Source organism: Mercenaria mercenaria, chromosome 4, assembly GCF_021730395.1.
Source record: "Mercenaria mercenaria strain notata chromosome 4, MADL_Memer_1, whole genome shotgun sequence".
Taxonomy (NCBI): Eukaryota; Metazoa; Mollusca; class Bivalvia; order Venerida; family Veneridae; genus Mercenaria; species Mercenaria mercenaria.
This window is the reverse complement of record NC_069364.1, coordinates 93,627,071-93,647,985: the sequence shown is the minus strand read 5'-3', so window position 1 is coordinate 93,647,985 and position 20,915 is coordinate 93,627,071. Positions and strand designations below refer to the sequence as shown.

General features: G+C 36.3%; 1 protein-coding gene and 1 long non-coding RNA gene across 2 annotated transcripts; one reads left to right on the top strand and one right to left on the bottom strand.

Annotated features, from left to right (window-relative positions):
* Positions 1 to 2,041: 2,041 nt before the first annotated feature.
* Positions 2,042 to 5,681, top strand: LOC128556531 (uncharacterized). Its single transcript, XR_008370748.1, has 4 exons — positions 2,042 to 2,113; positions 2,511 to 2,611; positions 3,085 to 3,151; positions 4,269 to 5,681. It is a non-coding gene; the product is annotated as an uncharacterized LOC128556531 (long non-coding RNA).
* Positions 5,682 to 8,130: 2,449 nt separating this feature from the next.
* Positions 8,131 to 20,543, bottom strand: LOC123553582 (ganglioside GM2 activator-like). Its single transcript, XM_045343276.2, has 4 exons — positions 20,399 to 20,543; positions 12,797 to 12,998; positions 12,119 to 12,290; positions 8,131 to 9,194 (listed from the first exon to the last, which is right to left on the bottom strand). Exons 1-4 carry the CDS (start codon positions 20,478 to 20,480, stop codon positions 9,081 to 9,083), a joined length of 570 nt encoding a protein of 189 aa, XP_045199211.2. The 5' UTR covers positions 20,481 to 20,543; the 3' UTR covers positions 8,131 to 9,080.
* Between the last annotated feature and the right edge of the window lie 372 nt (positions 20,544 to 20,915).

Here is a 20,915-nt window from a genome sequence, read left to right as displayed (position 1 = left end):
CTCCAAGGTCAATGTCATATTTAGAAGTCATATCTTAATAGATCTTTACGTGTCCGGTATATAACTCTGTTATCCATGAGGGGATTTTGAAACAACTTGGCATAAATGTTTACCATAAGGAGGCAATGTGTTACGCGCAAGACCCAGACCCCTGGCTCCAAGATCAAGTTTACACTTAGAAGTCAAGTGAAAGGTTAAAAGGGTCTGTTTCATATCCGGTTCGTAACTCTGTCAATAATCAAGAATTTTCGAAATTAATTAGCAGAAATATTCCCCGATAACGAGAAAACGTGTCATGCATAACAACCAGACCACTAGCTCCACGGTCGATGTCACATTTAGAGGTTAACGGTTTACATGGTGTGTTTCCATCGATGAAGACATTTTAAAATTACATGGCATAAACGTTCGCTATATTGAAGTGACGTGTCAGACGCAAGTCCAAGATCTCTAGCTTCAAAGTCAAAGTCAAACTTAGATTCAAAAGTTAACATTTATGCTTCTTGTCCAGTCAATAACTCTGCCATCATCAAACATTACTCCTCACAATTGTTCCCTATGATGAGTTAGTGTGTCATGCTCAAGACCCAGACCCTAGCTCTAAGGTCAAGGTTACCTTCGGAGAAATTTTTTATCTGGTCGAAAAATGAATCATACCTAAACTATTCTGGCATATTTTGCGCATCGAACTGTAGCATTCTTGGGCAAACCTCGGGGGCGTTTGTCACTAATAGTGCCAGCTCTTGTTTGAGCTTCAATTCTAACTTTGAGAGTTACATATATTTGTAATTTTCCCTATAAAATGTCAAGGTCAGTAGTGGCTATTGTCAAGATACCTTAAAGACACACCACAAACTAACTGCAACCTTTTGTATTTCCATGATGCTCTGACTAAAGTACATCTCCTATAACGCTATACTTAGGATCTGAGGACGTGCTATTGATAGCCTCGTTCTGACGACCATTCCGCTAGCCAATCAGAAGGTTTACTTACAACATTTTGTAAGAATAAAAAATCTATATTTAGACTGGGTTTTTGATATTTACATTTTTTATGACGTAAAGTGTCAGATAGCTGGTTAGCTCTGTCGGTAAAGCGTTAGCTCTGTCGGTAAAGCACTTGCACTGTAAGCGACGGGTCCCGGGTTCGAGTCCCTGACTGCCTGTACATTTTTCTTAATCTTTGACATTAGATAGGCATTTACCTAGAGCATTTTATTTTCAAGGGAAATAATTGTGGTCTGACAGTATTATTTTGAAAATCACAGTTGAGATTTTTTTATGTGTGCACCGGTACAGTTTTGCGGGGAAGCGAAAGTTGCCATGGAATTTTGTCTTCTTCTAAAAACAAGGTAAGTTGACAGTTTTTGTTGAAATATATATCTGATAGCTGACACATAGGAGAATGTTTTGGTTTATATCCATCTTACAGACTTTTTTGAAAATGAAGAGAAACAGGGGGATTTCTGTAAATTTCTTCTTATATGCAAATGAGCTGAAAATGTATTGAAATGACTAGATCAGAAGTTTATGCCTTTCCAGTAAGTTTTTCCCTACCTTTGACGATAGTTATTAAAAAGTATAGATATCAACCTCTTTGCTGATATTAGTACCTAAACTTTTCAGCCTGTGAATAGCTGTGGAAATTTGGGACTTCCTTTTTTTGAAGATATAAATAGATCTAAGCTATATTTAGACTAAAGTTTTTTTCAGTATAACAGCATGTAGAGAACCCTTACATACAGTCAAATATTATTGATATTGCAAGGAAATATAATGCATTTTTCAAGTGCTTGCTGTTTCTTATGTTGTGCATACTTAATATAGGTCATTGTCAATGTCAGCTATCATTATACTGACATTTGAAGTTGTTGTTTTTTTCTAAATTACCTCCCTTATATATGCATTTTTCTTCATTCATTTTATTGATAATTACTTCCCTTTATGTTTAGCAAAAATTCTCAGATTGCATTTAATTAACTCCCTTTATTTAACATGAAAAATTCTCTTGTGTAATGATTGTTTGTATAATTTTACCTACAGTGTCTGATACATGTAATTGCAGTCTGTCTTTGGAAGCTGTAGAAATAACAAGAATGAGGCTGACATAGTGGTATAGTTTGTTTTATATGAAGTTTATTGATGGCATTCATGTCATGATGATATCATTAAAGTACAACATACATTGATTTTCTGACAGTCATGTGTTATTACATTTGAACTGAGACTGTTTTATAATCAGGTTCATGATACTTTTTTTAATATACATTGTATACAATAGTTGCATTTTTTTCAATATTAATTGCAGCTTTATAAATTAGAACACTTCAGGTTCATGTTTGATATAGTTTATTAATGATTATAATTTTAATCATACAATGAGTTATGAGATATTTTATTAATTGTAATATATTTAGATTAATAAATGTAAAAAGTCTGTATTAAATGCATAGGTCATCTTTTGTACAAAAATAAAGGGAAAAAAAATGTTGTATAATTTTCATTTTCAGTTTTGGTAGGGAAAAGTTTGAGTATTTACATGTACAGTTGTTTGACCCGTCTTACCCGGTGGCAGTCCAAGAAGATGTTACCATTATGAAAAATGCAGGAGGTATTATGCTTTTGTATGTTAAACAAAGGTCTCAAAGCATTTATATGCTGTATGGCTACATTCTTGCTCCTGAAATAACTGTACAAGACAGCTATAAGACTGACATTCCTGACAAGATGTGAACCTTCTGGACTTTATGTCAGCCTGGCATAAACATTTCTTTCCTGTAGCTTTGTGTATCCCTCAATTTACTAAGTACATATCTCCATTAAAAATAATGATAATAGATATGGGTTTAGTAATAAATGTGTGATAGCTTTGTAATGTCAACATTTCAAAAATAGAATGAACATGTACTTTGATAATAAATATTGAAATACAAATTTCAGTATATTGTATCAGTCAGCAAAAACATGAAGTACATTTGTATCTTTGTATTAAGATAATTAAAACAATTATATTCAAATGCTTTGACACTGATTTTATGTTGATTTCCTAGAATGTGTGTGAATTAATGTTTTACAATATTTCAGAACTTGAAGACAATGGTTAGTGCAGAAGGGACATAAAGTTATGACAAAAGTAACAGATATAAATAAGGTAAACTACTGTGATAAAAAGACATGGCCAGTGCTGCACATCACAAAGGCAATATTTGAATTTAATTTTTTGTCACTTATGAGTTCTGTAAAGCTGATTTTGCAATATATATAAAATGAATAGGATTAATTTTTTTTACTGTGATCTTTTTTTCACATGATTTTGTCAAGACTGACAATTTGTTCATTGGAATAAGATAGTTAAAGGCGGCATTGTGTCACATAAAAATATGTCTGCATAGTTGCCTAACATTAAATGTCAAATTGTAAACAAGGAAATTCTAAACTTGGAAAATCCTTTGTTGTTTTTCTTCATTTAGCTCAGTTGAAGGAGATGAAGTTTGAAGCAATTTTCACAGTACAACCTCTGCAGAGTAGCTCACTCTGAAGCAAAAACCTCTCTATAACATCATGAGAATTTCCCTAAGCTGAAATATAACTATCAAATTTACTTCTCCAGAACAACAACCTCAAAATAACTAAAATATTTGTATATCCCACAGGGTATTGCTCTACAGAGTGCATTGTACTTATAATATCTATGATTTCAATGCTTTAAGAAAAACAACACTTTCAACAAGGGGAAAAGTGAACATATATTACTCATAAGGTGAAGTTTTTGGCAGTTCTCAAGTTCATTGTTTTTGCATGCTATATAAATACACTTAGGTAGTTTATCATTATTACATCATATACTAATCAGAGGTTGTAGGTTGTTGTTGGAGCTTTTAGGTGAGATCATAGGTGAACATCATCAGATTTATCTGGGTTTTTTTTTCACCATTTTATTGAATATGTACATTGAATGTTATAAAATATGCAATCTTTTCAGACAGTCCTATTAAATAACTTGTCATTTAGTGGATCTAAGTATATGTAAAATTTAAATAAAGCAGCAAGCCAAGTAGCAACACAATCTTGCTGCTTAAAACAGGTAATTCCTTAGACAAGTTGAAATTAGACAAAATGTCAATTTGTAGAGTTACCTGACTTGCTGCTTGATAATATATTTCTAAGATTAGAATATCTGCAAATGTCTAAAATGATGTTATAATTGTTTTAAAAACTATCATGTTTTATTCTCTTTATGTAATAAAGTTTTACATTTGTATTTCCAGAAGTGCTACAAGTGTGTTGTCATGTGAAATGGAATTTACCCCAACTGTGCTGCAAGATGTATATTCAAGTGCAAGACAGCCATGCACCAGCTGTAAACTGAGATGGACCCATATAATAAATATGTTGACTTTTCTATGTATTATCATCTGTACAGACTGTGTTCATGACAAGACTGTATACATATATTGTTAAATCATTTTTTATTTCCATTATTGCATGCATGTAAGAAGCAAGCATTTAACAATTGCATTCATAGAAGTGTTAAAATGTGATCAATCTAATTTAAAGAAACACATTTAATCGGACTTTTTAAGTTTCATAGTATTTGTGGTGGAGACTGACCCAGCCATTCAGCAACTTATACTGTCTGTGTGTCATTTCTTGTATGTTATAGTTTTCTTAATAATACATTAAATGTCAAAGTTATGGTAAGATGAACTCATTCATCACTTGTAGATTAATGTTAAAGCAGTTCAACATTTTACCATAAGTTAACTAATATTCTATTTAACCAGAGTTGTCACATATTTTCATATAAATATTTGTATAATACAGTTTAATCTAATCTACATATGATGTTCCACAATTTTTTAGTTATATTTTATGTTGATATTTTATGTTGTTTTCATGTCTCAACATATAATTACTAACATCAAAGAAACTTAAGTATTTTACAATTTGGTTGGTATAAATGGTTGTTTTGTTTATATATATTTTTTTTTCCATCCAGGAGAATAAAGAAATATACATTTCAAAATATCTCATCAATCCAGATAAGTACACTACATAATCAAGATAAAAGAAAAAAGAACAAAATATGTTGGTGGAATTTTATTTTCAAAAATTTGATATACAGTCTTTGTAGTATTTACTTCTTTAGATATGCTGGACTGAAATGGGAATAACAACATACTTTAAATTTTTGTAGTCATAAGTTAATATGGGAATTATTAACTTAACTTAAAAAGATTTTATCTCACTGTTATGCCATCTGAGCTTTAATATTTTTCAACATTGTCATTGGCAACAAGGCTTAAAATTATTTGTTGTGTATACCTTGCATTCATGTGTGATAAATGCTTTTATGGTATTCTTTAATATAATTTATGCTTTTCATCTTACCATGGATTAAAAAAATATAAATTTATTTGTCTGAAAATTAAGGTAAAAATACTGACTGATTAAATTGCAATATAAGAAAGCTTATTTGAGATAAAGGGAGGTAATTCCATAAAAAAAATATGTAGAATGTAGATGATAAATGTAATGAAGGGAGGTAATAAAATATTGTGAAGTTATTAGTCTTCATTTCTTTGATGAGCTAATTAATTGTTTTACATTTTGGTTTATTAACTACAAGTATGACCTAACATGTGTACCTGTCCTGAAGGAAAATAAAATAGGTTGTTTGATGTCCTTGTACTGTTAAGTTGTTCCTGTATTTGTTTACATTCCATGTCTGAATGAAATGAAGAAACAGACTTTAATGAGGGTATCCCGGGAAAATACCTAAGTTTATTTTTATATCAGCAAATTTGATGAGATAGTCATTCAGGAGTTGTCTATCCTATTTCCAAAAATGCTATGGGGACTAAATCTTTTGGAGTAAATATCTCTTTTAAAAAATAACACACAGCATTTTAATATTGTATATATATTATCTGATGCACTTAGCAATATATATTTGGAGTCAAAATGTTAAAAATTCCGGTTTTAATTTTTTAGTTATAATGTCTGCATTAGAACAAGTCGTCTGATTGGTTAAAATAAAAAATGGATTTGCGAAAATAAAAATAGCAATTCTGGAAATCAAAAATATACAGAAGACGAATGAGAATGGGTCATTCTTGGATCTTCGTTTAGAAGATCAAGTACTTCAGTCAGGTTGATCCATGATTGTAATTATGCATTTTTTGGTATGAAGAAATGAGAAATAACAAGTATCTAATTACAGTTTGACAGTAACAGATATAAGGTTAAGACAATGTATTACTAAATATATTATTCAATTAATGTAGTAGTATGAACGGTACTTCATGTATTAAGGTGAGTTTAGACCACACTTTGTTTCTAAATACAGTGTAAGATAGTTATTATTCTATTTTTTATAAAACTGTACTGAGAAGAGAATGACTGAGTAAGTTTGCAGATGAAGTTATGAAAACAGGGCTAGCTTGTCCACCTGTCATCTTGTAGAATAATTGTATGACACCAGTATTACCAGAATTATTTGCACAAAGTTCATGTGGGAGGAAAAAGTAGACCACTAGGTATTGGTGGGTCTTTAACTCTTCTAATTTGTTGAATACCGATGGATAAAAATAAATGCTATAGCCTATAATTAAAACGGTCAATGCGAATACGGTAATGTTACACACCGATAGCCACACGAAAACTACATGCAGATATAGACTTGCCACAGTTCGCTACTGCGAATCTAAAGTGGTAAATTGGACTGGGAATTCACGGCATGTATACACACCCGAATTGCACTACACATTCGCACTGGTTCAACATTTGCGGCATATATTCTCAAATCTCTGTTATCATGTCACAAATTAGCAGTGACATTTTAGTTTTTTCAACTGATTGGGACCAGAGAAGCTATATTTTCTCTCTATTGGATATATGTAAGGTACACGATGCTACATGCCAAATAAGCTCTAGGTCTTGAGGTTTTAGATATGAAGCTTTTTAAAGTTTGTCACATATAAGTCTATGTAAGAGGAGTTGCCCCACGGATGGGCCAATTTTGACCCCATGTGCTTGATTTGAACAAGCTTTGTAGAGGACCACCAGACGATGCTAAAAACAAGTTATCTAAATTCAGGGTTTTGCAGCTTCAAACATTTTTCTTATATTAAAAACTGACCTAGGGCGGATTTTATGCCAGAGGCGTGATTGAACAAATTCAGTAGAGGACCAGTACACAATGCTACTTGCACAATGTCTAAGCTACAGTCTTGAGATTTTAGACAAGAAGATTTAAAACTTTTTCTTATATGACCATGTGATCCTCGGGCGGTACCAATTTTGACCCAGAGACATGATTTGAACAAATAAGGTACAAGACCACTTCACATTGTTACATGCTAAATATCTAAGCTCAAAGGCTTGATGTATTTTTAACTTTTGCCTATATAAGTCTATGTTAAACAAGTGAACCCCACAGCGGAGCCAATTTCTATCCAAGGGACAACATTTGAGCAATCTCGGTTAGGGATTCTTACACAATGCTACAATGCAAAATATCTAAGCTCAGGACATTACGGTTTAAGAAAAGGATATTTTCCTATTTACATGATTTAAGTCTATCCGCAGGACGCGGCCATTTTTGACCCTATGGTCGTGATTTGAATAAACTTGGCTGAGGACAACCAATCAATTGTACATGTCAAATACCTCAGCTCTAGGCTTTGAGGTTTCAGAAAAGAAGATTTTTTTAAAGTCTCTTTTCCTCTATCAGTTTATACAAAGGTGACCACGCCCCATGGCAGCCATGTTTGTTTGTTGTTGTTTCTTAGAAGAATCAAAGAAAAAATGCACAATCTTGGTAGAGGGTCAAAAAGGTACATTTCTGTGAAATTATCATGAAATCTGACAAGATCTTTCTGACTTAAAGATTTGCAAAGCTCACACAATATACATATAAGTTTCTTGACAAATCGGAAGAATTTAAATAATCTTGGTAGAGTGTCACCCAAGGAACATTTCTTTCAAATGCTTTTTAAATATGGCAAGTGGTTTCAGAGAAAAAAAAAAGTTTTTCATTTCCTTTGCCATGACAACCAGAGTTATGCATGGAATCAAATCCGTTGAACAATTTTGGATTGATATATAACTTAAATCTTTACATAATTTGGCAAAGTATATATATTCATAATTCCAGCTATCAAAATGATCAACAGAAATTCATTCTATACAATATAACATATACAGAACATAAAAAATGCAACACAAATGTGAAGAAATTTAGCAGTCTTATGTTTATCCTAAGCCTTTACAGGAATCTTGAATCGGCTGCTTCTACGATAAATAACTTATGAGAAGCCATTCATATATAAAGTGTCATAAATAGTGTGAAAATTGTGTACATAGACACCTTAATTAATTATTTTCAATCCTGACAGATTTAAAAACACAACCGCTGCAACCAGGTTAATTCTTTTTAAACTGCAATAATAATTCAATCATTGTAAGTTAAGGTAGTTGACCCGTAATAATAATGTTTAAAAAATTGCATTAACTTGATACAGTCTTAAAGTTAACATACCTACCTTTCTTCCACAATATGTAAACTAAAAAGTAATGGCAAAATAAAGAACTTTTACCGCATGTAACCCAGTATTTTCAAAGATGTCTAACCCTGCACCCGTCTGTATCAGAGGTAAAATTTACCTTAAACAGCAAGAAATGGCTTATCAAATGAAAAAAAATCCGCTTTTGTACACTAAATCAATAATAAGTCTTCAAAAACTTACTAGAAAAAAGAAATATAAAGAAAAAAGTTTGATCCTAGTGGGGCATGAACGTACGCCCTCCTGAAAAATTAGTCAAAGTAGGTTTATAATAGGAATTGAATACTCTTCAAAAAGGGGGTACACTATTACGGGTCCATTACCTTAATAATGTAGATAAATCAAAGTGTTGTTACTTTAGATTCCGCCACAGTGTCGGTACTGGTTCAAATTCTATCCCCGACTTAAACTTTGTCATTAAACTTATACCATCACGTTCAAAGTCATTGTGTCGAAATGCATCGTCAAACAATTAAATGTCAACTGCGGCTATCAGAACATGTTATCGTGTGTCTACCACCAGCCCCAGGAGGTCGGGGCAATCTCAACTGCGAATTCCAAACTGTAACAAGCTACTTCCTCTGAGGTGTCTTCATCAATAAGACTGCCTATCACACGGAAATCACCCTGGAAACGAAATGAGTGATGATGAAGACGTTGCTAAAGAAGATATTACGTTAGACCTTTACTCTTCTTTTACCTGGTACCTTGTTTGTTTTTTTAGGTTAACATCGTTTTTCAACGAACATGTGTATCTGTTTACTGACGTTCAACCAATATGTGTATCAGTTAAGTGACGTTCTACTAACATGTAATCATTTAAGTGACGTTCTACCAAAATGCGTATCAGCTTAGTGATGTTCTACAAACACATGTATCAGTTAAGTGATGCTCTACCAGCATGTGTATCAGTTAAGTGACGTTCTACCAACACCTGAATCAGTTCAGTGACGTTCTACCAACATGTGTATCAGTTTAATGATGTTCTGCAAACACGTCTATCTGTTAAGGGACGTTCTACCAAAATATGTATCAGTTAAGTGACGTTCTACCAACACGTCTATCAGTTAAGTGACGTTCTACCAACACGTCTATCAGTAAAGTGACGTTCTACCAGCATGTGTATCAGTTAGGTTATGTTCTACCAACACGTGTATCAATTAAGTGACGTTCTACCAACATGTGTATCAGTTAAGTGACGTTCTACCAAAATGTGTATAGGTTAAGTGACGTTCTACCAGCATGTGATTCAGTTAGGTGATGTTCTACCAACATGTGTATCAGTTAAGTGACGTTCTACCAAAATGTGTATTAGTTAAGTGACGTTTTACCAACATGTGCAATTATTATTAAGTAACGCTCTAACAAAATGTGTAAAGGTTAAGTGACGTTCTACCAGAATGTGTATCAGTAAAGTGACGTTCTACCAATATGTGTATCAGTTAAGTGATGCTCTACCAATATGTGTATCAGTTAAGTGACATTCTACCAGCACATGAATCAGTTCAGTGACGTTCTACCAACATGTGTATCAGTTTAATGATGTTCTACCAACACGTGTATATGTAAAGGGACGTTCTGCAAACACGTCTATCAGTTAGGTGACGTTCTACCAAAATGTGTATCAGTTAAGTGACGTTCAACCAACACATGTATCAGTTAAGTGACGTTCTACCAATATGTGTATTAGGTTAGTGATGTTCTACCAAAATGTGTATAGCAAAATGTGTATCAGTTAAGTGACGTTCTACCAACATGTGTAATCATTATAAAGTGACGTTCTACCAAAATGTGTATAGGTTAAGTGACGTTATACCAGCATGTTTATCAGTTATGTGATGTTATACCAACACGTGTATCAGTTAAGTGACGTTCTACCAACGTGTGTATCAGTTAGGTGACGTTCTACCAACACGCGTATCAGTTAAGTGACGTTCTACCAAAATGTGTATCAGTTAAGTGACGTTCTACCAAAATGTGTATCAGTTAAGTGACGTTCAACCAACACATGTATCAGTTAAGTGACGTTCAACCAACATGTGTATTAGGTTAGTGATGTTCTACCAAAATGTGTATAGGTTAAGTGACGTTCTACCAGCATGTGTATCAGTTAGGTGATGTTCTTTCAACACGTGTATCAGTTAAGTGACGTTCTACCAAAATGTGTATCAGTTAAGTGACGTTCTACTAACATGTGTAATTATTATTAAGTGACGTTCTACCAAAATGTGTATAGGTTGAGTGACGTTCTACCAGCATGTGTATCAGTTATGTGATGTTATACCAACACGTGTATCAGTTAAGTGACGTTCTACCAAAATGTGTATCAGTTAAGTGACGTTCTACTAACATGTGTAATTATTATTAAGTGACGTTCTGCCAAAATGTGTATAGGTTGAGTGACGTTCTACCAGCATGTGTATCAGTTAGGGGATGTTCTACCAACACGTGTATCAGTTAAGTGACGTTCTACCAAAATGTGTATCAGTTAAGTGACGTTTTACCAACATGTGTAATTATTATTAAGTGACGTTCTACTAACATTTGCACAAGTTTAGCGATTCTCTACCAATATATGTATCAGTATAGTGACGTTTTACAAACATATGTCTTTTAGATTGCATACCACAAGCAGCTGGTCGGGAAACAATTTATAGGGGTTTTTTTTCCTACTTTTCGAACTTGATACTAAATATAGTAACTTGCTTCCCATTCGGAAATCAAAATCACCATTTTACTTGTTTATTTCAATACATGGTATCATTAAGTGAATTGACATATAGTGGTTCTAAGATATTTCTCTAAATTTCTTCCGTTCAAGTTTTATTCTAAATGTCCTAATAATTTTTTATCCAACTTTTGCATATGTGTGGCAGTTAAAATATACATTGTACATTTCCTTTCTTCAAGATAGCTTTCCTACCTCTTTCTAAGCACTTATTCAATTTTGTTTATATCAACTTTACATAATATGAGAACACCAGTAACCTGACTTTTCCGCAAATTTACATGCAATTTAATGTTGATTTTATATCTCATTTTCCAGATTGGGAAACGTTTTCCAAATCGGGAAATACTGAAATTTAGAAATTTTAAAGTTGAATAAAAAAATTAATTAGGACATTTAAAAATATTGAACGGTAGAAATTCAGAAATTATCTCGGTTCACAATGTTGTATTTTATACTATGCATATTCTTATGCACCGGGCCTTTTGAAAGAAAGAAAAAATGGTGATGTTTGCGTCCCGAACGGGAAACCAATAAATATATTTAGAATCAAGTTTCCTCTTCGGGAAGTAGTGGAAAACACACAGACTGTTTCCCGAAGTTCCCCCTACTGGCAAGTAATTCATTTCCAACAAATATGTGACAACAATTCCATGTGAAACAAATAAGTTTTTCTTGTTTGAGATTCTTAATAATCAACCATACCATAAATTTGATTTTTCATCATTTGATAGCACATGCAATCGCCTGGGTTTAGGGCGAAGTTCTGTTCTGAGCATGGGCTACATCTGTATTACTGATTTTTCTTCTAAAATAAACTTACATAAGCTATCCATTGCCAGGGTCCTCTTACTTCCGGTATGTAAAACGGATGTGGATCAAGAGTGTATGTCCCATTGTTAAACGGGCAAGTGCATGGAAAATTATTGGACTCCAGCTGCCAAGGACAACCACGGTCATCAAACCAAGACAGTAGGTCACAGACGTCATACGAGCTGAAAAAAATATTGTTACAGTATATCTAAACGGGTACACTGACAGTTTGTCATTAAATCAAAATCACCTCTATCTAGGACATTTATGTAATCGGTTCTAGTCCCTATATTCGTTCTGACAGGAAGGTCTAATACGTATAGTCGTTACCAGCTTCTGATGAACATTCGTCAATGATTTCTTAATGTTATGACAATGAAACACACATAATTAACATAGAGCAGATACTTTACAAAATTGTGATAAAAAATATTGAAAATAACTTTAAATGATCGACGTTCCCGGACCACTTCTGCAATTCCAAAATACTATGACATAACTAACTTTCATTGCATTTAAGATTGATATTACGAACATTCAGGGGAGGTAACTGTGGTCACAGATTGGAATTAGATATTTCCATACTTTGTACATGTACATGATAGAACAGTATTTTGATGAATTTCTCTACAAATTGATTGAGAATGAATTATTTTCGTGATCTAAATGAATAAACAAATTTGCATACCAGCTTCCAACCCAGGAAATACATGGCAGAGTGAAGTAATCAAAAACTATCCATTTCTGTATTGTAGCATCCAGTCTCAAATGTCCGGCTCTGATTGGTCTGTGGATGTCTACTGTGCTTGAGACTCGGACATGACCCGGTATTTCAATCGGATATTCCAGTAGATGTCCGTTTATTGTCAGTAAACTGTTGCTGTTAGAACCTGCAATCATAAATATTTAGAAATAAGAAACACAGAAAAGGTGGATATTTTCCGAAATGTCATAATAACATAATATTTTTGCATAACATAAGAATGAGCATGTAAATTGAAATACATGGGACACTGACTGTAAGATATATGAACTATTATTTTAAATATCTGCAAAACCTACATAAAACGTGCAGAATCCTGTTTGTTCGTATCCTACAATCGCAAATCACCTAATTATAAGAAAAAGATGATGAGATAATGTAGGACTGTGATAATAAATTTAAAGGATGGCAATACTTTCATCTTGTTATCCGGTATAATCGCTATCCTGCCATCCTACTATCGCTTTCTCATAATCTATTTCATATCTACCACCATCCTATATCGTACAACCGCTGTCTTATATATTCTATTATACCTATCTTATCCTACCATCCTGACAACTAATACCGCTATCTTATCATCCTACTATCCTACCAGCCTGACAACTAATACCGCTATCTTATCATCCTACTATCCTACCAGCCTGACAACTAATACCGCTATCTTATCATCCTACTATCCTACCAGCCTGACAGCTATTACAGTTGTCATATCCTAGTATCCTACTATCCTGGCATTCTACTACCGCTTTCTTATTATCCTAGTAACATACTATCCTCACATGCTACTACCGCTATCTTATTATCCTAGTAACCTACTATCCTAACATTCTACTACCGCTATCTTATTATCCTAGTAACCCACTATCCTGACATTCTACTACCGCTATCTTATTATCCTAGTAACATAATATCCTGACATTCTACTACCGCTATCTTATTATCCTAGTAACCTACTATCCTGACATTCTACTACCGCTACCTTATTATCCTAGTAACCTACTATCCTGACATTCTACTACCGCTATCTTATTATCCTAGTAACCTACTATCCTGACATTCTACTACCGCTATCTTATTATCCTAGTAACCCACTATCCTGACATTCTACTACCGCTATCTTATTATCCTAGTAACCTACTATCCTAGCATTCTACTACCGCTATCTTATTATCCTAGTAACCCACTATCCTGACATTCTACTACCGCTATCTTATTATCCTAGTAACCTACTATCCTAGCATTCTACTACCGCTATCTTATTATCCTAGTAACCCACTATCCTGACATTCTACTACCGCTATCTTATTATCCTAGTAACATATATCCTGACATTCTACTACCGCTATCTTATAAATCCTATTAACCATAATATCCTGACATTCTACTACCGCTATCTTATTATCCTAGTAACCTACTATCCTGACATTCTACTACCGCTATCTTATTATCCTAGTAACCTACTATCCTGACATTCTACTACCGCTATCTTATTATCCTAGTAACCTACTATCCTGACATTCTACTACCGCTATCTTATTATCCTTGTAACCTACTATCCTGACATTCTACTACCGCTATCTAGTTATCCTAGTTACCTACTATCTTGACATTCTACTACCGCTAACTTGCTATACTTGTAACCTAATATCCTGACATTCTGACTACCCTTACTATATCATCTACGTAACCTACTATCTCCTGACTATTCTACATTACACGCTATCTAATTATCCTCGTAACCTACTATCCTGACATTCTACTACCGCTATCTAATTATCCTCGTAACCTACTATCCTGACATTCTACTACCGCTATCTAATCATCCTAGTAACCTTCTATCCTGACATTCTACTACCGCTATCTAATCATCCTAGTAACCGCCGTCTTATTATCCTACCACCCTACCATCTTTACATCCTACTATAGCCGACTTACCGTCCTACCACCCTACCATCTTTACATCCTACTACCCTCGTCTTATTATCCTACCACCCTACCATCTTTACATCCTACTACCGCCGTCTTATTATCCTACCACCCTACCATCTTTACATCCTACTACCGCCGTCTTATTATCCTACCACCCTACCATGTTTACATCCTACTACTGCCGTCTTTTCATCCTTCTACGGCCGTCTTAGTCTACCATCCTACAATCTTTACATCCTACTAGAGCCGGCTTACCGTCCTACCGTCCTACCATCTTTACATCCTACTAGAGCCGGCTTACCGTCCTACCAGCCTACAATCTTTACATCCTACTACCGCCGTCTTATTATCCTACCACCCTACCATCTCTACATCCTACTACTGCCGTCTTATCATCCTACCACCCTACCATCTTTACATCCTATTACCGCCGTCTTATTATCCTACCACCCTACCATCTTTACATCCTACTACCGCCGTCTTATTATCCTACCACCCTACCATCTTTACATCCTACTACTGTCGTCTTACTATCATACCACCCTACCATCTTTACATCCTACTACCGCCGTCTTATTATCCTACCATCCTACCATCTTTACATCCTACTACCGCCGTCTTATTATCATACCACCCTACCATCTTTACATCCTACTACCGCCGTCTTATTATCCTACCGTCCTACCATCTTTACATCCTACTACCGCCGTCTTACTATCATACCACCCTACCATCTTTACATCCTACTACCGCCGTCTTATTATCCTACCGTCCTACCATCTTTACATCCTACTAGAGCCGGCTTACCGTCCTACCACCCTACAATCTTTACATCCTACTACCGCCGTCTTATTATCCTACCACCCTACCATCTTTACATCCTACTACCGCCGTCTTATTATCCTACCACCCTACCATCTTTACATCCTACTACCGCCGTCTTATTATCCTACCACCCTACCATCTTTACATCCTACTACCGCCGTCTTATTATCCTACCACCCTACCATCTTTACATCCTACTACCGCCGTCTTATTATCCTTCCACCCTACCATCTTTACATCCTACTACCGCCGTCTTATTATCCTACCAGCCTACCAGCTTTACATCCTACTACCGCCGTCTTATCATCCTACTACGGCCGTCTTATCTTACCACCCTACCATCTTTACATCCTACTAGAACCGGCTTATCGTCCTACCACCCTACCATCTTTACATCCTACTACCACAGTCTTATTATCGTTACCATCCTACCATCTTTACATCCTACTACCGCCGTCTTATTATCCTACCACCCTACCATCTTTACATCCTACTACCGTCGTCTTATCACGTTACCATCCTACCATCTTTACATCCCAGTACCGCCGTCTTATTATCCTACTATCCAACTGTCTTGACATCGCACCACCGCTAACCTATCATCCTACTATCCAAACATCGTTACACCCCACTACATCTATCTTATCGTCCTACCATCCTTACATCTTACTACCGCTATTCTACTAGCCTAGCTACCATTCTGACATCCTACTACCGCTTTCTTATCATCCTACTATCCTACCATCCTGATATCCTACTGTCCTGGCATCCTAGTATTGCTATCTTATTTTGTTACAATTGTCGTTCTATCATTTTATCATCCTTACATCCTACTGTTCTACTGTCAATATCCCTCATTTTGTTAAATGCCTCCCGTAGTAATAGAACGTGGTGGCAGAATAATAGGATGGTACGACAGAAGTATGATATGATAGTAGGATGATAAGATAATGGGACGGCAATTGCTGATTAGATATAATAAAAGAAGGACAGTACAATGGTAGGAAAGCGATAATATGATAAAAGGATGGCAATAATGTCATCCTGTCATTCTACTATTGCTGTGCTACTACCCTACTATCGCCATCCTATCATCATAGTATCTTACCAAGCATTATACTTTCCTACCGTCGCCATCCAAGCATCATACTTTCCTACCGTCGCCATCCAAGCTTCATAATATCCTACCGTCGCCATCCAAGCATCATACTATCCTACCGTCGTCGCCATCAAAGCATCATACTTTCCTACCGTCGCCATCCAAGCATCATACTATCCTACCGTCGCCATCCAAGCATCACCTATCCTACCGTCGCCATCCAAGCATCATACTATCCTACCGTCGCCATCCAAGCATCATACTATCCTACCGTCGTCGCCATCCAAGCATCATACTTTCCTACCGTCGCCATCCACGCATCATACTATCCTACCGTCGCCATCCAAGCATCACCTATCCTACCGTCGCCATCCAAGCATCATACTATCCTACCACTGCCGTCCAAGCATCATACTATCCTACCGTCGCCATCCAAGCATCATATTATCCAACCGTCGCCATCCAAGCATCATACTTTCCTACCGTTGCCATCCAAGCATCATACTTTCCTTCCGTCGCCATCCAAGCATCATACTTTACTACCATCGCCATCCACGCATCATACTATCCTACCACTGCCGTCCAAGCATCATACTTTCCTACCGTCGCCATCCAAGCATCATATTATCCAACCGTCGCCATCCAAGCATCATACTTTCCTACCGTTGCCATCCAAGCATCATACTTTCCTACCGTCGCCATCCAAGCATCATACTTTCCTACCACTGCCATCCAAGCATCATACTTTCCTACCGTCGCTATCAAGGCATCATACTATCCTACCGTCGCCATCCAAGCATCATACTTTCCTTCCGTCGCCATCCAAGCATCATACTTTACTACCGTCGCCATCCACGCATCATACTATCCTACCACTGCCGTCCAAGCATCATACTTTCCTAGCGTCACCATCCAAGCATCATATTATCCAACCGTCGCCATCCAAGCATCATACTTTCCTACCGTTGCCATCCAAGCATCATACTTTCCTACCGTCGCCATTTAAGCATCATACTTTCCTACCACTGCCATCCAAGCATCATACTTTCCTACCGTCGCCATCCAAGCATCATACTATCCTACCGTCGCCATCCAAGCATCATACTTTCCTACCGTCGCCATCCAAGCATCATACTTTCCTACCACTGCCATCCAAGCATCTACCACTGCCATCCAAACATCATACTTTCCTACCGTCGCCATCCAAGCATCATACTTTCCTACCGTCGCCATCCAAGCTTCATAATATCCTACCGTTGCCATCCAAGCATCATACTATCCTACCGTCGTCGCCATCCAAGCATCATACTTTCCTACCGTCGCCATCCAAGCATCATACTATCCTACCGTCGCCATCCAAGCATCACCTATCCTACCGTCGCCATCCAAGCATCATACTATCCTACCGTCGCCATCCAAGCATCATACTATCCTACCGTCGTCGCCATCCAAGCATCATACTTTCCTACCGTCGCCTTCCAAGCATCATACTATCCTACCGTCGCCATCCAAGCATCACCTATCCTACCGTCGCCATCCAAGCATCATACTATCCTACCACTGCCGTCCAAGCATCATACTATCCTACCGTCGCCATCCAAGTATCATATTATCCAACCGTCGCCATCCAAGCATCATACTTTCCTACCGTTGCCATCCAAGCATCATACTATCCTACCGTCGCCATCCAAGCATCATACTTTACTACCGTCGCCATCCACGCATCATACTATCCTACCACTGCCGTCCAAGCATCATACTATCCTACCGTCGGCATCCAAGCATCACATTATCCAACCGTCGCCATCCAAGCATCATACTTTCCTACCGTTGCCATCCAAGCATCATACTTTCCTACCGTCGTCATCCAAGCATCATACTTTCCTACCACTGCCATCCAAGCATCATACTTTCCTACCGTCGCTATCCAAGCATCATACTATCCTACAGTCGCCATCCAAGCATCATACTTTCCTACCGTCGCCATCCACGCATCATACTTTCCTACCACTGCCATCCAAGCATCTACCACTGCCGTCCAAACATCATACTTTCCTACCGTCGCCATCCAAGCATCATACTTTCCTACCGTCGCCATCCAAGCATCATACTATCCTACCGTCGCCATCCAAGCATCATACTTTCCTACCGTCGCCATCCAAGCATCATACTATCCTACCGTCGCCATCCAAGCATCATACTATTCTACCGTCGCCATCCAAGCATCATACTTTACTACCGTCGCCATCCAAGCATCATAGTATCCTACCACTTCCGTACAAGCATCATACTATCCTACCTTCGCCATCCAAGCATCATACTATTCTACTGTCGCCATCCAAGCATCATACTTTACTACCGTCGCCATCCAAGCATCATAGTATCCTACCACTTCCGTACAAACATCATACTATCCTACCTTCGCCATCCAAGCATCATACTATTCTACCGTCGCCATCCAAGCATCATACTTTCCTACCGTCGCCATCCAAGCATCATACTATTCTACCGTCGCCATCCAAGCATCATACTATCCTACCGTCGCCATCCAAGCATCATACTATCCTTCCGCCGCCATCCAAGCATCACACTATCCAAGCATCATACTATCCTACCGTCGCCATTTAAGCATCATACTATCCTACCGTCGCCATCCAAGCATCATACTATCCTACCGTCGCCATCCAAGCATCATACAATCCTACCGTCGCCATCCAAAGATCACACTATCCAAGCATCATACAATCCTACCGCCGCCATCCAAGCATCATACTATCCTGCTATCGCTATTATACTATCCTACCACCTCCAGGGACTTATATTTTGAAATAATACAATGGCGTAACGACATAGCAATAAAATACATGAAACTTTGTAAATAGACATTGCAGCAGCTCTTCACATAGACGTGAATCATACTTCTGTTAAATGCTTCTCAAAAATATCCCTATCCATCTACAGAAAACTTCTAAAGCACTGTACCATTAAAAAAAAGAGAGATAATAACAATTACTTATGCTCATTTTTGCGTGATGCATAATTTAAGAATCTAAACCAAAAGAAAAAAAACTTTCGAAGCTGAACTTCAACACTGGTCCTGAAACCTTTTTGTTTAGAAGGTTCCGCTGTATTGCCAAATTTTATAGATTCCGATCGTAGTGGGTTTGAATAAATGTGATAAAAATCACAGAAAAAGAAAGAACGTACTACTAGACAAAATCCATTGATATCTTTTTTATCAAATCGATGAACTTTGTGGTATATATCTGTATTTTCTAATGCTCAAGTAAAATTCCGTAAATTTTCAGTCAGGTGAAAAGTCTATTTTGGTGGATATAATTATAAAGTGACGAAATGAAACATGTACATCGCAGTTGTACTTTAAAGCATCCATATATACATTACAAAGCAAACACCTTTTCAACCGGTTAAACTATCAAAACTAATTGTATAAATAGAAAACTTATAAAATTTGACTTTATGATAATAATAAAATTCATAGCGACCTTTTACATTTTAATTCTATGATATACTGCGCGACTAACGCAGATTTAAGATTTTCTACATATTCTATAGATCACTTTGTTTTACTCTTTTTTACAATAAAACACTTTCATTACAAAAAATGATATATTCCTTGACATATAAAAGATAAAAAGAACAAAACTTACTGCAGTCTGTAAGAGCGAAGTGATTATAAGCCTGCGATAAACTTAGCAAAACTAACACGAGCATCAATTTTAAAACACTCATTTTTATACGCTGAATAAGTAACAATGAAAAGGTTAACCAACTTCTTCTGAGTATGCAGCTGCCGTTGTCTATATAAAAACAAATTCTGTGCCAATTATACGTGTTCAAAGTATGTATTTGTTTGGCTCTGTATCAAAACTTTTACATACTGACCACTTAATATAAGCTCTGATAAGAAGATGTATTTCTTTATAGATATGTCTTTGATTTTTTACAACAGATTTATTGTCTTTCTTCAACTGTGTGAAATTCGTTGTAGTCATTTATTTTAAAAAAGTGAACACAATGTATTGTTCTGTGTGCGATAAAAATCTAAGACATTAAATGCTTTGAGTCAAAAAAAAAAAATAAAGGCTTGGCCCTGAACATTAATTATAGTACTAAAGTTTTTCCGGAACTACCAGAACATCCAGGAATCTTGATATTAAGTTACGA

Excerpts from the sequence above, each read along its gene's own strand:
- LOC123553582 (XM_045343276.2), bottom strand. The coding sequence starts at position 20,480 with ATGAGTGTTTTAAAATTGATGCTCGTGTTAGTTTTGCTAAGTTTATCG. Across the intron at positions 12,999-20,398 it reads CTTCGCTCTTACAGACTGCA|GTTCTAACAGCAACAGTTTA; the intron begins GTAAGTTTTGTT and ends TTATGATTGCAG. Across the intron at positions 12,291-12,796 it reads ATTTCCTGGGTTGGAAGCTG|CTCGTATGACGTCTGTGACC; the intron begins GTATGCAAATTT and ends TATTTTTTTCAG.